General features: G+C 24.9%; 5 protein-coding genes across 5 annotated transcripts; all 5 read right to left on the bottom strand. All coding sequences in view use genetic code 6, as the record gives it.

Annotated features, from left to right (window-relative positions):
* Positions 1-280: 280 nt before the first annotated feature.
* On the bottom strand, positions 281-4,493 carry TTHERM_00058220 (H-type lectin domain protein; the record flags this gene model as incomplete). Its single annotated transcript, XM_001007555.2, has 2 exons — positions 281-853; positions 945-4,493. 2 exons carry the CDS (start codon positions 4,491-4,493, stop codon positions 281-283), a joined length of 4,122 nt encoding a protein of 1,373 aa, XP_001007555.2.
* An 885-nt stretch (positions 4,494-5,378) lies between these two features.
* On the bottom strand, positions 5,379-6,842 carry TTHERM_000058208 (arrestin; the record flags this gene model as incomplete). Its single annotated transcript, XM_012795499.1, has 1 exon — positions 5,379-6,842. The coding sequence occupies exon 1, from the start codon at positions 6,759-6,761 to the stop codon at positions 5,379-5,381; it is 1,383 nt and encodes a 460-aa protein (XP_012650953.1). The 5' UTR covers positions 6,762-6,842.
* Positions 6,843-8,659: 1,817 nt separating this feature from the next.
* Positions 8,660-10,060, bottom strand: TTHERM_000058209 (arrestin; the record flags this gene model as incomplete). Its single annotated transcript, XM_012795500.1, has 1 exon — positions 8,660-10,060. The coding sequence occupies one exon, from the start codon at positions 10,058-10,060 to the stop codon at positions 8,660-8,662; it is 1,401 nt and encodes a 466-aa protein (XP_012650954.1).
* A 715-nt stretch (positions 10,061-10,775) lies between these two features.
* TTHERM_00058210 (zinc finger lsd1 subclass family protein) lies at positions 10,776-15,421 on the bottom strand (the record flags this gene model as incomplete). Its single annotated transcript, XM_001007554.2, has 4 exons — positions 10,776-10,838; positions 10,949-11,608; positions 11,815-12,152; positions 12,250-15,421. The coding sequence occupies 4 exons, from the start codon at positions 15,419-15,421 to the stop codon at positions 10,776-10,778; spliced, it is 4,233 nt and encodes a 1,410-aa protein (XP_001007554.2).
* A 4,461-nt stretch (positions 15,422-19,882) lies between these two features.
* On the bottom strand, positions 19,883-23,184 carry TTHERM_000057199 (H-type lectin domain protein; the record flags this gene model as incomplete). Its single annotated transcript, XM_012795498.1, has 2 exons — positions 19,883-19,886; positions 19,952-23,184. The coding sequence occupies 2 exons, from the start codon at positions 23,182-23,184 to the stop codon at positions 19,883-19,885; spliced, it is 3,237 nt and encodes a 1,078-aa protein (XP_012650952.1).
* Positions 23,185-23,488: the final 304 nt, after the last annotated feature.

Below are 23,488 nucleotides of genomic sequence, written 5' to 3' on the forward strand. Positions count from 1 at the left end.
CTTCTATGAGAATTTCTCAAATTTAAACACTTATTATCAACGATTTTAAAATAAACATATCCTATAGTAATAAATAAATATGATAAAAAGGCATATCCAAAAAAAACCAAAACACTTAATTTATTTGATGAGTCTTTGGTTAGAGGAATGTCTTAACTAAATACTAAAGTTTAACTATCAAGAAGATTAAAATAGTTGAATTTAGCATTGTGGCATGCAAAAATTCCTGTTTAATCTAGCTATTTTGAATAATAATGGTTGCCTATTAATTAAGAGTTCATCAAAAAATAATCAGAGAAAGGATGATGGTTTACAAACAAAGTTGGAAGGTAAATAAAATACTAAATATTTGTAACTATACTTGCTATTTTAAATAAAATATTTGAGCTAGGATTAAATTAGCAATCCTCTTTATTAGTTTCTATAAATGAAGACTAGCAGATACAACTATTTGTTTATTGATCGAGTGATCTAGTTGATGATCTACACTCTAAGCATTGATTTATATCACTTCCTGTACATTTACTACATGTAAAATAGCATTAGTTCCCAACAAAAGTGGAATTAGAATAGTATTAAAAACATGAACTGGTATCTGAACACAATTCACATTAATCAATACAATTTTAGCTACATTTATTTTCATTATCAGAAAATTTACCTTATTTACAAAAGCTACAAGTTTATAATTTATTGTCATATAAGAATCCACTTTTACATTAAATGCATTAAGATCCATCTGGTAAACACTCCAAACAATTTTCTTATGGACATTTGATACAACTATTTGTAATAGAAGAGTAATAGTTTGATTAAGAGCACTCACATTTTTAATCAGCTTATGAATATTGTGCTAATTTAATACATTATAAACATATACTTCTATTATTAGAATCACACAACTAACACATGATATCTGGACATTATTAACATATACCAGTTACCTCGCTTAATGTATCTTTTTAATTTATACAAGCGCATTCATTTATATTATTTATTTAATTAAAAATAGTTTAAGCACCAGTTTTACAAGACATACAATTATTTTTAGATCCAAAGCAAGTTAGGCATGTTGGAGCACACTATTAACAGCTTTGTGTTTATCTATCAAAAAAATATCCTGATTAACAATTCAAAATACAATTTCCAGGATATAAAGGGTCTGGTGATGAATTTGAAGCACATTATTAGCAAGTTGTGCTATTTACACAATTGGCACAATTTGCTGGACATGATAAACACTGATAATTATTATTGCTTGAATCTAAATAAGAAGCATAAGGGCATCTGCATTAGTTTGAATTTGAATCTATATAAAATGAAGGGGGGCATAAGCTACAAGTTTAAGGCCCTTAATCACAGTTGAGACAGAATTAAATAGTGCAAGCTTGGCAATTATTATTGCTATCGCAAAATGCTGGAGAAGGTTTTGTTAATGTGCAACTATTATTATACAAATAAGTATTTGATTAGCACTATATGCAGGAGTTTGGTAAAACATTTGTGCATATAAGACAATTAATATCGTTACAAGGATAGCAATTTTATTAGTATGAAGGATAGTTACTAGAAGATTATTAACAAGTAAAACCAGAAGGTTCTTACTAAATACAAGTATTTGTAAGAGTGTTGTAATAAGGATATGACTGCGAACATGTTGTACAGTCAGTAGTAAGAGATCCTTCACAATTTTAACAGCTTACATCACAAGGATAGAAATTTTGTTGATAAGATGGTTAAGGACTGGAACTATTTTAGCAAAAATATCCTGGGTTCGGAATTTATGAAAAGCATTCATTAGTGGATGTATTAAAATAAGGTAGAGAAGTTGGACAAGTTAAACAATTATTAGGTAAAGGTCCTGTACAGCTTAAACAATTACTATTACAGGAATTGCAATTAAACTAATAGGTTGGATAATTGGTGTTTTTTTGGCAATTAAAATTAAAACCTGGTGTTTAGGAAAGACATTAATTAGTTTAAGTATTAAAGTAAGGAAAAGAACTAGAGCAGCTAATACAATTAGTTGGGAGAGTTCCTGAGCAAGTTAAGCAAGTAGAATCACAAGGCTAGCAATTTTATTAGTAAGACAAATTGATATTTGAGCTTTTTGTGCAAAAGTAACCTGAATTAGGTGCTTAAACAGAGCAAGAATTATTTGATAAATTATAAAATGGGTAATTAGTATTGCAATTTAAACAATTTGTAGAAATAGGACCTGAGCATTACAAGCAGCTTTAATCACAAGGATAGCAGTCCTATTGATATGATAGCGATGTGTTAGAGTTACTTTAGCAATAATATCCTGAAGCTGGAGCTTAAACTAGGCATTCATTAGTTTTGGTATTAAAAAATGGTAGAGAAGGAGGACAGCTCAAACAATTATTAGACTATGGGCCTGAACAGCTTAAACAATTTATATGACAATTATTACAATTAAACTAATAAGTGGGGTTAGTTAGATTTTGAATGCAATAAAAGTTTGAACTTGGAATATTTGAAAGGCAAGAACTAGTTTAAATATTGAAATAGGGAAATTAACTTGTGCAACTGATGCAATTATTTTGGAGACTACCTGAGCAATTGAGGCAAGTCGAATAGCAAGGTGAGCAATTTTATTAATAAGAAAAGTTTGATTTTGAGCTTTATTTACAAAAATAACCTTAATTAGGAGCTGATGCTAAGCAAGAATTGGTAGATATATTATAGAAAGGAAAAGAAGTAGTGCAACTTAAACAATTTGTAGAAAGAGGTCCTGAGCATTAAAAGCAACTAGGATCACAAGGATAACAATTTAATTGGTATGATGGAGATGTACTATTGATATTTTAACAATAATAGCCTGTAGCTGGAGCTTAAAGAAGACATTCATTTGTTTTGGTATTAAAAAATGGTAGATTAGGATTGCAGCTTTAACAATTATTAGATAAAGGACCAAAACAAGTTTAACAGTTTGGACTGCAAGTTTAACAATTGAATTGATAAGTAGGAGTAGTTTTATTTTACTAGCATTAGAAATCACTATTCGGAGATGAAAGGCACTAATTAGTAGAAGTTATAAAATAAGGAAAAGATTAAGAACAACTAAGGCAATTAGTTGGGAGAGTTCCTGAACAAGTTAAACAAGTTGAATCACAAGAATAACAATTATATTGATAAGACAAAGATATATCTGAACTTTTTTAACAAATAAAACCTGTACCTGGTTATATTGATTGGCATTAATTATTTTATACAATAAAGAAAGGGAGAGAAGATGGACAGCTTTTACAGTTAGTTGATAGAGGACCATAGCATTGTATACAGCTCGAATTACATGGGTTACATGAAGGTAAAAGACTAGTATTTAAAGAGTTTTATTCTGGATAAGTTTAACTTTCACAAGTCTAAACACAATCTTAAACAGCAAATGAATAAAAATATCCAGTTGTGCAAGATAAACTATAATACTCAATTAAAGTAGAAGTAACTCCTAATATTTTTGAACCATACCAAGTTCTATAAGTTATATACATTCCATAGCTGCCATTATAATAATTAAAATAAATATCAGAGATTATCAATCTCCCATTTTAAACATTTAAATCACTTGAAATTTTAGAAAAACCTATTTAAAAATTTAATTTATTAGATTGCATAGTAATAATAGGGATAGGTATTGTTTAAACTCTAGTATACTTTTCTGAAAGTTCTTAACAACACAAGCCTTACTTACATACCGGGCTCAAATTATTTGCATAGTTAGTTGATATTAAATTATTATACAAGCAGTTAGATGTACTTGAAATAAATTCATAAGTTTGATCTTAGTAAGTTTTAATCATTATTGAATTATTTTCTTGATAATAAAACTCAAAATAATTATATCTTACTTCATTAAGTTACCCATCTGCTGATAGATCTTCTTTTAAATTAATTAAAAAATTATTAGGATCATCAGTTGGCTAACTTATTTAAAAGGAAACACTTAAGATATTATTTAAATAATCTACATAAAATCCAGTCATAAATCCAACTACTAAAACTTTTATTTTCGAATTTGAGAGAAGGTTTTACTAAGAATAAGGTATTTTTGTAGTATAAATGTTATAGTTTTAGTCTTAGCTGTTATCTAATAAAATTGTTTAATTACTTGTGTTAAATGAGTAAATATTAGATGCTGTTGTTGCTATGTAAGAGTAATTTGCTTATTTTAAAGAAGAAAAATAAGAAACTTGGAGTGTAACTTAAAAACCAGTTGAGCTTTGATTTGTAATGAAAATTTGAAAGTCTAATTCAAACTAATTGTTTAAAGTGTCCAAATAATTAAGTGAAGTGATAATATTTGGAGTAGAATTAAAAGGTGAGGAGAATTAAATGTTGACTATAGTGTTGGTTTATGAGATAGTAAAATTACCGCTCTGTATGAAATTGTCATCTAAGATATTTATTAATGATAAATAAACATCTTTTACAAAAGATAATACCATAAAAGTCCTCAAAAGAAAGCTCATTTTATTTAATTTTTAATATGGCATTGCAATTTTTTTTGTTTTCTACAATTGAATTTTTTGATAAATTTAAATTAACTTTTTTTTTCTTCTATTAATAACTTACTAAAATGAAAACTTCTATTTTTATTTACAAAATTAGTAAATGAAGATGTAATTTTTATCAATCTATAAATTTAAATTGATTTTAATTAAAATAGTCTTTAAATTTAAATAATTATGTATCATATTAACTTCTTAATACCTAAATTAACAACAAGTATGATTTCTTTAACTTTTTTAATCTTATTATATATTTTTCAAAACTATTAAAAAGTACCATCGATTTTCAATTATGGAAGCTGCTATGTTTTTTAGAGTTAAAATTTGAGAAAATTAATTGTACACTCTTTATAAGAGAAGTTTGTATTGAAAAATCTAATTTTAAATCAGAATCCACATTATATTTTAAATTAGAAAATTTATTTTCATAAATTGAAAAAATAGTTTCAAATTCTGATATATTTTAATACATGTATGCGCTTTGTAGAATATGATTTTTATCTCTACTTCTTTTTCATAAATATTTAATTCAATTTACTTAAATTTAAAATGATAAAAATGAATTTAAACTTTTATTGTAGAAGATAAATTTAAAATAGAAATAACAATACTTATAAAAATAAATAGTTGTAAGATTAATTTATTTATTGTTATACATCAATCATGATTCTATTTTAAAAATTAAATTTTATATTTTTGATCAGGCATTAATAAAATTAGTTCATTTATCTTCATCAAAAAATAAAATTTCTGATCAAACATTTTTTTAATTTGCCTATTTCTGAATTTATTTCAAATATTTCAATTCATATTGATTCAAATATTTTTTAACTTACAAAAAAAATATCAAATTTTAGTTTTATTTTGATCTTTCATTTCTGATTAACCTAGAGGATAGTCATATCCAGGTATTTAGTCGAATTAATTAATATTGAAGTTCTAATTTTAATTTGGTTAAATTTATTATTATTAATCATTAACAATTTTAACTTAAATTTGGTCTTGATGATTGCTAATTTGTTATTGCTAATTTTTATTTTATTGTTCTAAATTGTTCATTTCTAGTTAATTCTCAACTTTTTTTTTAGATGGTTGAATTGCTTAGTAATTATCATATAATTTTTATTCATAAGCTAAATTTTATAAGTGCTACTATTACATTTAATTGTACTGCTTAGGATTAAATTAAGCTTATTGTAATATAACAGGATTCCAGTTTTAAGGTATTTGTTAGGGTTAATCTTGTTGCATACCTTGAAAGTGTATGTTTGAATTAGGATTTATATAAATTTGCACTTTATGAGGTAAATTAGTAGTTACCGACCAACAAGAATCAATATGAGGTAAAATTTCTAAGTAGTAGTTCATTTAAATTAGCTAACCTTTAGAACTTAATAAAAGATTACTAGGAATTTTAATTTAGATTTCTTAAGATACTCGCCTAATATTTGTATAAATTTAAGTGCTTTTTTTAAACTATTTAATAACATGAAAACTCCCCATCGAAAGCTTCCCAATGAGTTTTACACTAAAATTGTTTACTGTTTTTTGATATTAGTCAAGATCTATATTGATTACTATATTTACATTATCGTTAGAGACAAAAGATCTACTGTTCAAAAGTGTACTGTAATTTATTTCACCTGATTTAAAGCAGCAACAAAAAACTGGTGTTTATTTTGAAGTAATGAGATTGGGTAAATTTTAAACTTAGTGTATTTACCCTATAGTTATCTTTTAGCTTGCACTAACAGGCCTTACATTAGGATCTGTGGAAAGTATTTATGCTGTTAATAAATATTTCAGACTGCATTTATTATGATCATTGCTAAAATATTCGAGTGAAGAAGGTAATTACTAAGCAATTTGAAGCTAAAATGGAATAGATAACTAACAAGGTTGAATTACAAATCCTTAGTTTTCTGCCCCTTAAGAGAAATCATAGACAGGCATACTATAATTTAAAAAATTACTATGACCTTCCAAAAATTAAGTTTTTGTTTCCTCTTATTCCGTATGTTAATTATATTCAGTAGTTTCATATGTACAATAATAATCTTCAAACCCTGAAAGATTGATTTATAGAAAGCACCCTTAAAAAGGCTCTTGAAGGTTTATATGAAGTATACCTTATATAACTTCATTACTAACGAAACTTAGCTTATTCAATTAAATTTAAATACCTCCTCTGACTTATCTTCTTTTATCATTAGGATGACTTGAGCCCATTTATACTTTAATTTATAAATTCCTTAATAATTAATAAAGTCTATAGATTGATTAAAATAATGTATTGAATATCTAAATTTTGATATTTATTTATTAATTAATTATAAAATCATCAATTTAAAAAAGTAATCCTTTTTATGAATAATTTGATAAACAAATAAAGTCTACAAAATATTTTTCCAACTTATTTTTATTAAGTATCTAAATTCTAAGAATACTTTAATAATTTCACAACTTATATAAATAAAATTTCAGGATTTAAAAATAATCTTGATATAAATATAGCTGTTCCTTCATTTGAAATATCACCATCAATTATATCGTGATTTCTGATATCTTAAATGATTTTTATATTTTAATTAAAATTTTTTGTTCTACATCTTTTCCATTTTTTTATTTGAAGTTTCTTTTTGAATTTTTTAAATTCAAAATTATAATAATTACAATAAATAACTTTGGTACCTTTTATAAAGAAAAACTCTTATCTGAAAGGTTAATAAAATTAAATAAACATTATTGAGAAAAATTAAATTTAAAAGAGTTTTATAGAATAAAATAATATATTTTTTAATTAAATTTATTACATAGTAGTAAATATTGAATAAAACTATAAAAAAAATTCTTTTAAAAAGCTATTTCTATTTTGGAATAATTTAATTTTTAAACATGTTCCAGATGTTAAATAATCAGATAGTTGATGGCTAGCTTTTTTGAATTCTTTATTTTTTAGAAAATTGGATTGAGAAGGTTCGGACATTTAGAATACTTTGAATTTAATATACAGTAATACCTTTTTCTTTTATTTTCCATTCAAATAAAAAGCAGTTATTAGTCTAAAAGAAATATTTAATTTCTAATTAAAGATTTTTGTTATTATTTTTATTAGCAAACTCAATAATAACCAAATAATTAAATGCTGCTAATGCTATTTAACTTACTAATAAGGAGATGCTACTTTATACATACTATACTAAATGTACTAAAGATTGATTTTACTAAGTTTATTTGATTATTATTAAGCCTGAAAAAAATGCTATTTATATAATATATATCGCTTATTAACACATATTATTGATCTCATCTTTTTTTATTATAAGGTTTGCTAAGTAATAGTATTACCATAAAAATATAAAATTATTAAGAAGAATTTTAAAAGTGGCGAATGTGAGGAATGATACTAAATATATTATATAAATAAAAATCATAATTTTAAAAAAAATAGAGATATATATATTATCAGAATCTTTTAAATTAATTAATTAATTATTGATAAAATATCGTTTTTTTAACTAAACATAATTCAGAATCTATTTTAGATCAGCATCTTAATTTAATATACTTCCTTAATTTCCCTACCATTAATAAATTTTTAATTTTTTATAGAAAAAAGAAAATTTAAACAACACACTTTATAAAAGGTGCTTGTATTAAAAAATCTAATTTTAAATTAGAATCCACAGTATCTTTTGAATTAAAAAGTTTATATTCATAGATTGAAAATATAGTTTCAAATTCAGATATATTTTTAATATATAGATATGAATATAAAGAATGTGATTTTTAGCTCTATTTTCTTTTTCATAAATACTTAATTCAATTCACTGAAATTTAAAATGATAAAAATGATTTAAATTTTTATTGAAAAAGATATTTAAAATTGAAATAACAATATTTAATAAATAAATATAAGATAGATTTATTTATTGTTATACATCAATCATGATTCTATTTTAAAAATTAAATTTTATATTTTTGATCAGGAATTAATTAAGTTAGTTAATTTAAATTTCTTCAAAAAATAAATTTTCTGATCAAAAAACTTTTTTAATTTGCCAATTTCTGAATTTATTTTGAATATTTCAATTAATAATTATTATTTTTAATTTACAAAAAAAATATCAAATATAAACTTTATTTTGATCTTACATTACTGGTTAACCTAGAGGAATCTCTTATCCTGGCACTTAGTTGAATTAATTAATATTGTTATTATAATTTTAAGCTGCGTAAATTTATTATTATTAACCATTAACAATATTAGCTTAGATTTGGTTTTGGTAATATTAAGCAGGCTGCTAGTAAATTTGCTACTGTTAATTTATATTTTATTGTTAAGTATTAAGCATTTCTTGTTAATAATCAACTTTTATTTTTGCTGGTTCAATAGCTAAGTAATTATCATATAATTTTTATTCATAAGCTAAATTTTACAAGTGCTACTATTACATTTAATTGTATTACATTGGATTAAATTAAGCTTATTGTAATTAAACTGGATTCCAGTTTTAAGGGATTGATTAGGGTTAATATTGTTAATTACTTTGAAAGGGTAAAATCTAGTTTGAATTAGGATTTATATATATTAGCATTTCATGAGGGGATTTATTAGTTACACAGCAACAAGAATTAATATCAGGTATAATTTATAAGTAATAGTTCATTTAAATTAGCTAACCTTGAGAACTTAATAAAAGGTTACTAGGAATTTGTAATTAGATTTCTTAAGAAACTTGCTTACTATTTATTTAAAATTAAGTGCTTTTTTCGAATTAGTTAACAATTTAGTCTCTATAACGACTACCTGCCTTCATCTCAAGCTTCCCAATTAGTTTTACACTAAAATTTTTTACTGTATTTCTATATTAAGCAAGATCTGCATTCATTCTAATATTTATAATCTCGTTAGGGACAAAGGATCTACTGTTCAAAATCATATTGTAATTTATTTCTCCTGATTTACAGCAGCAACAAACAACTGGTGTTTATTTTGAAGTAGTAAAATTGGGTAAATTTTAAACTTAGTTTATTTACCCTATAAATATCTCTTAGCTTCCACTAACAGGCCTTACATTAGGTTCTGTGGAGAGTATTTATGCTGTTAATAAATATTTTAGACTGCATTTATTATGTTCATTGCTAAAATATTAGATTGAAGAAGGTAATTACTAAGCAATTACAAGCTAAAATGGTATAGATAACTAACAAGGTTGAATTACAAATGCTTAGTTACCTATCCCTTAAGAGAAATCATAGATAGGCATACTATAATTTAAAAAATTATTCATAGCTTTTGCATAAACAGTGCTTTCGTTTTCACCGCTCCCTGTAGTATATGTATAGTGAACATCTTCAAACCCTTAAAGATTGATTTATAGAAAGCACCCTTAAAAAGGTTCTTCAAGACTTATATAAAGCATACCTTATATAACTTCATTACTAACGAAAGCTAGTTTATTCAATTAAATTTAAATACCTCCTCTGACTTATCTTCTATTATCTTTAGGATGACTTTAACCCATTTTAACTACAATTTATAAATTAAATTGAAAAATGCTAATAATTAATAAAATCTATTAGTTAATTAAAATTATATACTGAATTAAAATCTAAATTTTAATATTTATTAAAGAATTATAAAAGATTCAATTTAAAAAACTAATCCTTGTTAAGAATAAGTTGATAAACAAATATAAAAGGGCTTACAAAATATTTTCTTTTTAAAAAAATATTTTGCCAACCAAAAAATTAGAATCTTTATAACCCTTAAATTTTGAGTAACTTTAAAATCTATAATTATTTAATTTAATTTTAGTTATAAATATTACTTTTAATATTTACAATTAATTATTTGGAATAAAATAATATATTTTTTAATTAATTTTATAACAAAGTAGTAAATATTAAACTAGATAAAAATAAACTATGAATTTAAAAAATTTAAATATTGTTATTTCTATTTAGGAATAATTTAATTTTTTAAATGTGCTCCCTATATTAACTAATCAGCTAGAAGAAGCCTAGCTTTTTTGAATTGTTTTTCTTTTTGAAAGTTGGATTGAAAATGTTCGAACATTTAGAATACTTTGAATTTAATCTACAGTAATACCTTCTTCTTTTATTTTTTATTCAAATATAAAGCAGTTATTTGTCTAAAAGAAACTATTATTTTAATTTCTTATTAAAGATTTTTGTAATTATTTTTTACTTAACTTAAGGTACATTCGATGGGCAAACTCAATAATAATCAAACAATTAAATGCTGCCAAAGCTATTTAACTTACTAATAATAAGGAGATGCTATTTTATTCATACTATATTAAATGTACTAAAGATTGAATTTATTAAGTTTTATTTATTATTATTAAGCCTGAAACAAATGCTATTTATATAATATCGCTTATTAATACATAATACAAATCTCTTCTTTTATTATTATAAGGCTTGCTTAGTGATAATGTTATTAGAATAAAGGTACAAGTAGAAAATTATGCCCATAAAAAGTAACTTTAGCTTAGTAAAAAGGCTAAGCAAAAAGCTATTTTCTTTAATTCTGCTATTAACCAAAACATCAAACTTGCCTTGGAATTAGTATTTAAGTTATCTGTTAAAAACTTTAATTGTTGATTACTAGGGACGGTCTTTACTACATATACTTCAAGCAAAATAAATATTAGATATAATATACCATAAACTATAGTGCATACAGAGTAAAGGTTTAATTATTTAAACATTTCTAAATTATTAATTGTGTACATCAATATCATATTACTTGATATTCTATTCACTTTTATGAATAAATTCCAATTCAAGAAATATTTTATAACTAAGCTCCTATGAGAATTTCTCAAATTCAAACACTTATTATCAACGATTTTAAAATATAAATATCCTAGAGCAATAAATAAATATGATAAAAAGGCATAACCAAAAAAAACCAAAATACTTAAATTATTAGATGAGTCTTTGGTTTGAGGAATGTCTTAGCTAAATACTAAAATTTAACTATCAAGAATATTAAAATAGTTGAATTTAGCATTGTGGCATGCAAAAATTCCTGTTTAATCTAACTATTTTGAATAAAAATGATTGCCTATTAGTTAAGAGTTCATCAAAAAGTAATCAGAGAAAGGATGATGGTTCACAAACAGAGTTGGAAGGTAAAAAAAATACTAAATATTTGTAACTATACTTGCTATTTTAAATAAAATATTTGAGCTAGGATTAAATTAGCAATCCTCTTAATTAGTTTCTATAAATGATGACTAACAAATACAACTATTTGTTTATTGATCAAGAGTCCTAGTTGATGAACTACACTCTAAGCATTAATCACTATTACTTCCTGTGCATTTACTACATGTAAAATAGCATTAGTTCCCAACAAAAGTGGCATTAGAATAGTATTAAAAACATGAACTTGTATCTGAACACAATTCACATTAATCAATACAATTTTAGCTACATTTATTTTCATTATCAGTAAATTTACCTTATTTACAAAAGCTACAGGTTTCTAATTTATTGTCAAAGAAGAATCCACTTTTACATTAAAGGCATTAAGATCCATCTGGTAAACACTCCAAACAATTTTCTTATGGACATTAGATGCAACTATTTGTAATAGAAGAGTAATAGTTTGATTAAGAACACTCACATTTTTAATCAGCTTATGAATATTATGCTTATTTTATACATTATAAACATATACTTCTATTATTAGAGTCACACTTTTAGCACATGGGATCTGGACATTACTAACATATACCAGTTAACTCGCTCAATGTATCTTTTTAATCTATACAAACGCATTCATTTATATTATTTATTTAATTAAATATAGTTTAAGCACCAGTTTTACATGATAAACAATTATTATTAGATTCAAAGCAAGTAAGGCAAGTTGGAACACATTTTTAACAACTTTGTGTTTATCTATCATAAAATTATCCTGACTAACAATTCAAAATACAATTTCCTGGATATAAAGGATCTGGTGATGAATTCGAAGCACATTGTTAGCAAGTTGTGCTATTTACACATATCGCGCAATTTGCTGGACATGATAAACACTGAAAATTATTATTGCTTGAATCTAAATAAGTAGCATAAGGGCATCTGCATTAGTTTGAATTTAAATCTATATAAAATGAAGGAGGGCATAAACTACAAGTTTAAGGCCCTTATTCACAGTTGAGACAGAATTAAATAGTGCAAGCTTGGCAATTATTATTGTTATCGCAAAATGCTGGAGAAGGTTTTGTTAATGTGCAGCTATTATTATACAAATAAGTATTTGATGAGCACTGTATGCAGGAGTTTGGTAAAGTATTTGTGCATATAAGACAATTTTTATCGTTACAAGGATAGCAATTTTATTAGTATGAAGGATAGTTACTAGGAGATTATTAGCAAGCAAAACCAGAAGGTTCTTACTAAATACAAGTATTTGTAAGAGTGTTATAATAAGGATATGACTGCGAGCATGCTGTACAGTCAGTAGTAAGAGGTCCTTTACAATTTTGACAGCTTATATCACAAATATAGCAATTTTGTTGATATGATGGTTATGGACTGGAACTATTTTAGCAAAAATATCCTTGGTTTGGAATTTATGAAAAGCATTCATTAGTGGATGTATTAAAATATGGTAGAGAAGTTGGACAAGTTAAACAATTATTAGGTAAAGGTCCTGTACAGCTTAAACAATTACTATTACAGGAATTGCAATTAAACTAATAGTTTGGAAAATTTGTGTTTTTTTGACAATTAAAATTAAAACCTGGTGTTTAGGAAAGACATTAATTAGTTTAAGTATTAAAGTAAGGAAAAGAACTAGCGCAGCTGAGACAATTAGTAGGGAGCGTTCCTGAGCAAGTTAAGCAAGTAGAATCACAAGGCTAGCAATTTTATTAGTAAGATAAATTGATATTTGAGTTTTTTGTGCAAAAGTAACCTGAATTAGGTGCTTAAACAGAGCAAGAATTATTTTATAAGTTGTAAAAAGGGAAAATAGTAGTGCAACTTAAACAATTTGTAGAAATAGGACCTGAGCATTACAAGCAGCTTTAATCACAAGGATAGCAGTCCTATTGATATGATAGCGATGTGTTAGAGCTACTTTAACAATAATATCCTGATGCTGGAGCTTAAACTAGGCATTCATTAGTTTTGATATTAAAAAATGGTAGAGAAGGAGGACAGCTCAAACAATTATTAGACAATTGACCTGTACAGCTTAAACAATTAATATGACAAGTATTACAATTAAACTAATAAGTGGGGTTAGTTAGATTTTGTATGCAATAAAAGTTTGAACTTGGAATATTTGAAAGACAAGAACTAGTTTAAATGTTGAAATAGGGAAATTAACTTGTGCAACTTAAACAATTATTTTGGAGACTACCTGAGCAATTGAGGCAAGTCGAATAGCAAGGTGAGCAATTTTATTAGTAAGACAAGCTAGTGTTTGAGTTTTATTGGCAATAATAACCTTAAATAGGAGCCGATGCTATGCAAGTATTAGTTGATAGATTATAGAAAGGTAATGAAGTAGGGCAACTTAAACAATTTGTAGAAAGAGGTCCTGAGCATTAAAAGCAACTAGGATCGCAAGGATAACAGTTTTATTGATATGATGGGTATGAACCGTTGCTATTTTAACAATAATATCCTATAGCTGGAGCTTAAAGAAGACATTCATTTGTTTTAGTATTAAAAAATGATAGAGTAGAAGGACAACTTAAACAATTATTAGATTATTATCCTGAACAAGTCAAACAATTTATGTTGCAGATATTGCAATTAAATTAATAAGTAGGATTAGTTAAATTTTACTGGCAATAAAAATTTGAGCCTGGAGCTTTTGAAAGACAAGAATTTGTTTAAATATTAAAATAAGGAAATGAACTTGAGCAGCTAATACAGTTAGTAGGGAGACTTCCTGAACAAGTCAAGCAAGTAGAATCACAAAGTGAGCAATTTTATTAATAAGATAAACTTGTGTTTGAGCTTTATTGACAAAAATAACCTTAGCTAGGAGCTAAGGGTAAACAAGAATTAGTTGATAAGTTATAGAAAGGGAATGAAGTAGTGCAACTTAAACAATTTGTAGAAAGTGGTCCCGAGCATTATAAACATGATATATAGCAAGGATAACAATTTTATTGGTATGATGGAGATGTACCAGTGCTATTGTAACAATAATATCCTGTAGCTGGAGCTTAAAGAAGACATTCATTTGTATTAGTATTAAAAAATTGTAGATTAGGAGGGCAGCTTTAACAATTATTAGATAAAGGACCAAAACAAGTTTAACAGTTTGGACTGCAAGTTTAACAATTTAATTGATAAGTAGGGGTAGTATTATTTTGCTAGCATTAGAAATTGCTATTCGGAGATGAAAGGCACTAATTAGTGGAAGTAACAAAATAAGGAAAAGATTAAGAACAACTAAGACAATTAGTTGGGAGACTACCTGAACAAGTTAAACAAGTAGAATCACAAGAATAACAGTTTTATTGATAAGGTAAAGTTAAATCTGAACTTTATTAACAAATATAACCTGTACCTGGTTGTACTGATTGACATTAATTACTTTATACAATAAAGAAAGGGAGGGAAGATGGGCAGCTTTTACAGTTAGTGGAGAGAGGGCCAGAACATTGCAAACAGCTCGAATTACATGGATTACATGAAGGTAAAAGACTAGTATTTAATGAGTTTTATTCTGGATAAGTTTAGCTTTCACAAGTCTAAACACAATCTTTAACAGTAAATGAATAAAAATACCCTTGAGGGCAAGATAAACTGTAATATTCAACAAAAGTAGAAGTTACTCCTAATATTTTTGTACCTTACCAAGTTTTATAAGTTATATACATTCCATTGTTACTATTTTAATAGACAAAATAAATGTCATTAATTACTAATCTTCCATTTTAAACATTTAAATCACTATAAATTTTTGAAAAACCAATTTAAAAGTTTAATTTATTTGTATGCATAGTATTTATAGGAGAGGGCGTGGTTTAAACTCTAGCATATTTAAGAGAGAGATCATCACAACACAAACCTTACTTGCAAGTAGAACTTAAATTATTTGCATAATTAGTTTATATTAAATTATTATATAAACAGTTAGACGAACTTGAAATAAATTCATAGGTTAGATCTTAATACAATTTCATCATTATTGAGTTATTTTCTTGATAATAAAACTCAAAATAATTAAACCTTATTTCATTAAGTTACCACTAGGCCTAGAGATCTTCTTTAACATTAATTAAAAAATTATTAGGATCATTAGTAGGTTAGCTTATTAGAAATGAAACACTTAAAAGATTATATAAATAATCAAGATAAAACCCAGTCATAAATCCAACAACTAAAACTTTAGTTTTTGGATTTTAGAGAAGGTTTTGTTAAGAATAAGGTATTTTTGTAGTAAAAATATTATAATTTTGGTCCTAGCTATTATCTAATAAATATGTTTAATTAGAAGTAGAAAATGAGTAAATATTTGATGCTGTTGTAGCTATGTAGGTGTAATTAGCTTAATATACATAAGAAAAATCAGAAGCTTGGAGAGTAACTAAAAAACCAACTGAGCTTATATTGGTAATCTAGATTTGAAAGTCTAATTCAAACTAATTATTTAAAGTGTCTAAATAATTAAGTGAAGTGATTATATTAGGAGTAGAATTAAAAGGAGAGGTAAACTAAATGGTGAGCGTAGTGTTTGTTTATGATAGAGTAAAATTTCCAGTTTATATGAAATTGCTATCTAGGATATTTATAGATGATAAATAAATATTTTTAAAAAATGATAGTAGCATAAAGACCTTCAAAAGAAAACTCATTTTGTTTAGTTTTTGTTTATAGCGCTGTTGTTTTTTTGTTTTTTACCTTTAAATTTTTTTGATAAATGATCAATTAAATTTTTGTTTTAATTATAATTTACTTATTAGGTATATTCTTTCATATTTATTATAAATTTAATGAATGTGATTCGTTTAATATAAAATGATTCCAAATAAAATATTCTTTTATTTAAATATATAATCCTCATCTCAATTTCTAATTAACTAAATATTCAATTAGTCTAACTTTATTTTAATTATATAAATCTTAGTACAATATTTTACAAAAAATTTAAAAAATCTCCAGCATCTTCAATTATATTACTGGTTATGTTTTTTTGAGTTATATTAGAAGCAAATATTTCTTAATAAAGATAATAGTTTTTTGTTAATAAAAAAAATAGCACTTCCAGAAATTTAAATTTCTCCTTTCTTGAATTTAAAAATAAGTCAAATTTCAATAGATTTTAATGTGTTTATAGCAAATTCTTATTCAGTCTTGCTATTTTTAAAATCTGATTATTTTTATATCAAAATTAAATAAATTTTTGTGAATTTTACAGCAGACTCATTAATTATCTAAAATTTTGCTTCCAAAATATATATTAATATATTTAATAGAATTTTAACAAAAAAGAAAGTTTTGGATTAATTTGTTTTTAAAGAAAAGCTAATTGTTTCTTTATATTTTGTTCTATTTATTTAACATTGAAAAATTTAATTAAAATTTGTTTTTAATGGCCTAAATATAAATTTTACTTTATTTCATGAAACTTAATTAAAAAATTTAGATAAAATGTTAAGAAATTAAAATAAGTAAATAATACTTTATTAAGAATATAAATAAATCAAATTAAGTTGTAAATAATTTAACTTTAGTAGCAAAAATATATATACAGCCTTAAATATTGATAAATAAAAATTATTTTTATCATAAACTGGTTGAAAAATTGTTATTAATAAAGTATTATTATATTTTAATATATGAGTTAATTATTTCTTTAGCAATTAATATCATATTTTTATATATTTCTTTAATATTTACTATTTTATTTCCTTTACTAAAAATAAAAAATAATTTTTTATTTAATTATTTGAAATAATTATTACCTCACTATCAATTTTGATTAGTGACTAGCATTGTAGCAAAAATATGAAAAATATATTAATTATTACGTTTTTTATGTTAGATAACAAAAATACTTTTTATTTTTGATTCTTTTTATATTTCTTTAAATCTTTATTTAAAATTTTGTATTTAATTCTTAAAATAATTATTTTTAAACTTAGGTAAGTAGTTCATTTATTAGCAATAATCTGAAAAATGTCTATAATTTAGATAGAGTTAACTTTTGTTGAGATCAATATTATATATTTTTAAATATATAAACTATTTGTTTCATAATTTTTATTTATTATACTTGAGAATTTAAAAATTTTTTAGTAAAAATTTATTCCTCATTCCTAGACATAGGAAATTCCTCATGCTGAGGATCCGAGACTGTGAGAAACTATGGTATAATTTTTATTTTATTGATTTCAATAAGTTTTGCTTGTTAAAAACAAATTATTTTATAAGCAACCTAACATAAAGATAAACTCTTACTTGAAGGTAGAGAAAAATTAAATATACATTATTGAGAAAAATTAAATTAAAAAGAATTATTTAGAATAAAATAAAATATTTTTTAATAAATTTTATAAAAAAATAATAGTAAATATAATAAGATATATAATTAACTATGAATAAATTCTTTTAAAAATTTAAATATTTCTATTTCTATTTAGGAATAATTTTTAAAAATGCTACCAATATTAAATACTCAGCTAAAAGTAGGCTAGCTTTTTTGAATTTTTTTTCTTTTTGTAAATTGGATTGAAATTGTACTGATATTTAGAATACTTTGAATTTAATCTACAGTAATACCTTCTTCTTTTATTTTTTATTCAAAGATAAAGCAGTTATTTGTCTATAAGAAACTATTATTTTAATTTCTAATTAAAGATTTTTATAATTATTTTTTACTTATCTTAAGGTACATTCGATGGGCAAATTCAATAATAACCAGGCAATGAAATGCTGCCAAAGCTATTTCACTTACTAATAATAAGGAGATGCTATTTTACTCATACTTTACTAAATGTACTAAAGACTGATTTTATTAAGTTTAATTGATTATTATTAGGCATGAAACAAATGTTATTTATATAATATCGCTTATTAATACATAGTACATATCTCTTCTTTTATTATTATAAGGTTTGCTTAGTAATAATATTATTAGACTAAAGGTACAAATAGAAAACTACACCCATAAAAAGTAACTTTAGCTGAGTAAAAAGGCTGAACAAAAAGCTATTTTCTTTAATTCTGCTATTAACCAAAACATCAAACCTACTTTGGAGTTAGTATTTAAGTTATCTGTTAAAAACTTTAATTGTTGATTACTAGGGACGGTCTTTACTACATATACTTCAAGCAAAAGAAATATTAGATATAATATTCCATATATTATTGTGCAAACAGAGTAAAGGTTTAATTACTTAAACATTTCTAAATTATTAATTGAGTACATCAGTATCATATTACTTGATATTCTATTCACTTTTATGAATAAATTCCATTTTAAAAAGTATTTTATAACTAAGCTCCTATGAGAATTTCTCAAATTCAAACATTTAATATCAACAATCTTAAAATAAACAAATCCTATAGCGATAAATAAATATGATAAAAAGGCATAACCAAAAAAAACCATAACACTTAAATTATTAGATGAATCTTTGGTTTGAGGAATTTCTTAGCTAAATACTAAAATTTAACTATCAAGAAGATTAAAATAGTTGAATTTAGCATTGTGGCATGCAAAAATACCTGTTTAATCTAGCTTTTTTGAATAAAAATGGTTGCCTATTAATTAAGAGTTCATCAAAAAATAATCAGAGAAAGGATGATGGTTCACAAACAAAGTTGGAAGGTAAATAAAATACTAAATATTTGTAACTATACTTGCTATTTTAAATAAAATATTTGAGCTAGGATCAAATTAGCAATCCTCTTAATTAGTTTCTATAAATGATGATTAGCAAATACAACTATTTGTTTATGGATCGAGAGTCCTAGTTGATGAATTACACTCTATGCATTAATCACTATTGCTTCCTGTGCATTTACTACATGTAAAATAGCATTAGTTCCCAACAAAAGTGGAATTAGAATAATATTAAAAGCATAAACTGGTATCTGAACACAATTCACATTAATCAGTACAACTTAAACTACACTTGTTTTCATTATCAGTAAATTTACCTTATTTACAAAAGCTACAGGTTTATAATTTATTATCATAAAAGAATCCATTTTTACATTAAATGCATTAAGATCCATCTGGTAAACACTCCTAACAATTTTCTTAAGGACATTAGATGCAACTATTTGTAATAGAAGAGTAATAATTTGATTAAGAGCACTCACATTTTTAATCAGCTTATGAATATTATGCTTATTTTATACATTATAAACATATACTTCTATTATCTGAGTCACATTACAGACACATGGGATCAGAACATTACTAACATATTCCAGTTATTTCGCTCAATGTATCTTTTTAATCTATACAAACGCATTCATTTATTTTATTAATTTAATTAAAAAGAGTTTAAGCTCCAGTTTTACAAGATAAACAATTATTATAAGACCCAAAGCAAGTAAGGCATGTTGGAGCACATTATTAACAGCTTTGTGTTTATCTATCATAAAATTATCCTGACTAGCAATTCAAAATACAATTTCCTGGATATAAAGGATCTGGTGATGAATTTGAAGCACATTATTAGCAAGTCGTGCTATTTACACATAATGCACAATTTACAGGACATGATAAACACTGATAATTATTATTGGTTGAATCTAAGTAAGAAGCATAAGGGCATTTGCATTAGTTTGAATTTGGATCTATATAAAATGAAGGAGGGCATAAACTACAAGTCTAAGGCCCTTAATCACAGTTGAGACAGAATTAAATTGTGCAATCTTGACAATTATTATTGCTATCACAAAATGCTGGAGAAGGTTTTGTTAACGAGCAGCTTTTATTATACAAATAAGTATTTGATTAGCACTGTATGCAGGAGTTTGGCATAACATCTGTGCATATAAGGCAATTATTATCGTTACAAGGATAACAATTTGATTAGTATGAAGGATAGTTACTAGGAGATTATTAACAAATGAAGCCAGAAGGTTCTTACGAAATACAAGTATTTGTGAGAGTGTTGTAATAAGGATATGATTGCGAACATGCTGTGCAGTCAGTGGTAAGAGGTCCTTTACAATTTTGACAGTTTACATCACAAGGATAGCAATTTTGTTGGTAAGACAAATTGATATTTGAGTTTTTTGTGCAAAAGCAACCTGAATTAGGTGCTTAAACTAAGCAAGAATTATTTGATAAATTGTAAAAAGGGAAAATAGTAGTGCAGCTTAAGCAATTTGTAGAAAGAGGACCTGAGCACTATAAGCAACTTTGATCACACGGATAGCAGTCCTATTGATACCATGGCGATGCGCTAGAGCTACTTTAACAATAATATCCTGATGCGGGTGCTTATACTAGGCATTCATTAGATTTGGTATTAAAAAAAAGTAGATAAGGATAACAGCTCAAGCAATTATTAGACTATGGGCCTGTACAGCTTAAACAATTTACATGACAATTATTACAATTAAACTAATAAGTGGGATTAGTTTAATTTTATATGCAATAAAAGCCTGAACTTGGAATATTTGAAAGACAAGAATTAGTTTAAATATTGAAATAAGGAAACTAACTTGTGCAACTGATGCAATTATTTTGGAGACTACCTGAGCAAGTTAAGCAAGTAGAATCACAAGGTGAGCAATTTTATTAATAAGGTAAGCTTGTATTTTAGCTTTACTGACAAAAATAACCTTAATTAGGAGCTGATGCTAAGCAAGAATTGGTTGATAGATTATAGAAAGGAAAAGAAGTAGCACAACTTAAACAATTTGTAGAAAGTGGTCCTGAGCATTAAAAGCAACTAGGATCACAAGGATAACAATTTTATTGGTATGTTTAAGTTGTGCCAGTGCTATTTTAACAATAATACCCAGTAGCTGGAGCTTAAAGAAGACATTCATTTGTTTAAGTATTAAAAAATGGTAGATTAGGAGGACAGCTTTAACAATTATTAGATAAAGGACCAAAACAAGTTTAACAGTTTTGATCACAAGTTTAGCAAGTGAATTGATAAGTAGGAGTAGTTGTATTTTGCTAGCAATAGAAATTACTTTATGGAGATGAAAGGCACTAATTAGTGGAAGTAACAAAATAAGGAAAAGATTAAGAACAACTAAGACAATTAGTTGAAAGTGTTCCTGAACAAGTTAAACATGTAGAGTCACAAGAATAACAGTTTTATTAATAAGGCAAAGATATATCTGTACTTTGCTAACAAATATAACCAGTAACCGGTTATACTGACTGACATTAATTATTTTATACAACATAGAAAGGGAGGGAAGATGGACAGCTTTTACAGTTAGTGGATAGAGGGCCAGAGCATTATAAACAACTCGAATTACATGGATTACATGAAGGTAAAAGACTACTATTTAAGGAATTTTATTCTGAATAAGTTTAACTTTCACAGGTTTATACACAATCTTTAACAGTAAATGAATAAAAATATCCAGTAGGACAAGATAAATTATAGTATTCAATAATAGTAGAAGTAGCTCCTAATATTTTTGAACCTTCCCAAGTTCTATAAGTTATATACATTCCATTGTTGCCATTTTATTATTTAAAATAAAAGTCAATGATTAATAATCTTCCATTTTAAGCATTTAAATCTATTGAAATTTTAGAAAAACCGAATTAAAAGTTGAATTTATTAGATTGCATAGTATTTATAGGAATAGGTATTGTTTAAAGTCTAACATATGCTACTGTGAGATCTTAACAACATAATCCTTGCTTGCATATTGGGCTCAAATTATTTGTATAACTAGTTGATATTAAATTATTATACAAGCAGTTAGATGTACTAGAAATAAATTCATAAGTTTGATCATTGTATGTTTTCATCATTATAGAGTTGTTTTCTTGATAATAAAACTCAAAATAATTATATCTAACTTCATTAAGTTACCCATTTGCTGAGAGATCTTCATTTAAATTTATTAAAAAATTATTAGGATCATTGGTTGGTTAGCTTATTTAAAAGGAAACACTTAAGATATTAGTAAAATAATCTACATAAAACCCAGTCATAAATCCAACGATTAAAACTTTCATATTCGAATTTTAGAGAAGGTTTTATTAAGAATAAGGTATTTTAGTAGTATAAATGTTATAGTTTTAGTCTTAGCTGTTATCTAATAAAAATGTTTAATTAGTAGTGTTAAATTAATAAATATTTGATGCTGTTGTAGCTATGTAGGAGTAATTTGCTTATGCTAGAGAAGAAAAATCAGAGGCTTGGAGTGTAACTTAAAAACCAGTTGGGCTTTGATTTGTAATGAAAATTTGAAAGTCTAATTCAACCTATTTGTTATAAGTGTCCAAAAAATTAAGTGAAGTTATAATATTAGGAGTAGAATTAAAAGGTGAGGAGAATTAAATATTCATAGGAGTGTTTCTCTAGTAGATAGCGAAATTACCAGTCTGTATGAAATTGCTATCTAAGATATTTATTAATGATAAATAAACATCATTTACAAAAGTTAAAACCATAAAAACCCTCAAAAGAAAACTCATTTTGTTTAATTTATGTTTATAGTGCTGTGCTTTTGTTTTTTTGTTTTTTTTGACTTTAATTATTTTTGATAAATTATCAATTATATTTTGTTTTAATTACTATATTTTTATGAGATATATCATGTTTATTTTAAATAAATAAATGTGATTTTTGCAATGATAATAATTGGATGTTTTTTAATTTTCGATTCGGTGTTTGTATTATATTAGAAAAATAACACCTCGTTTAATTTAAAATGATTTCAAATAAAATATTCTATAAATTTAAATATTTAAATCTTATTAATTTTTAATAAACTAAATA

This window comes from Tetrahymena thermophila (assembly GCF_000189635.1).
Source record: "Tetrahymena thermophila SB210 genomic scaffold scf_8254811, whole genome shotgun sequence".
NCBI classification, from domain to species: Eukaryota; Ciliophora; class Oligohymenophorea; order Hymenostomatida; family Tetrahymenidae; genus Tetrahymena; species Tetrahymena thermophila.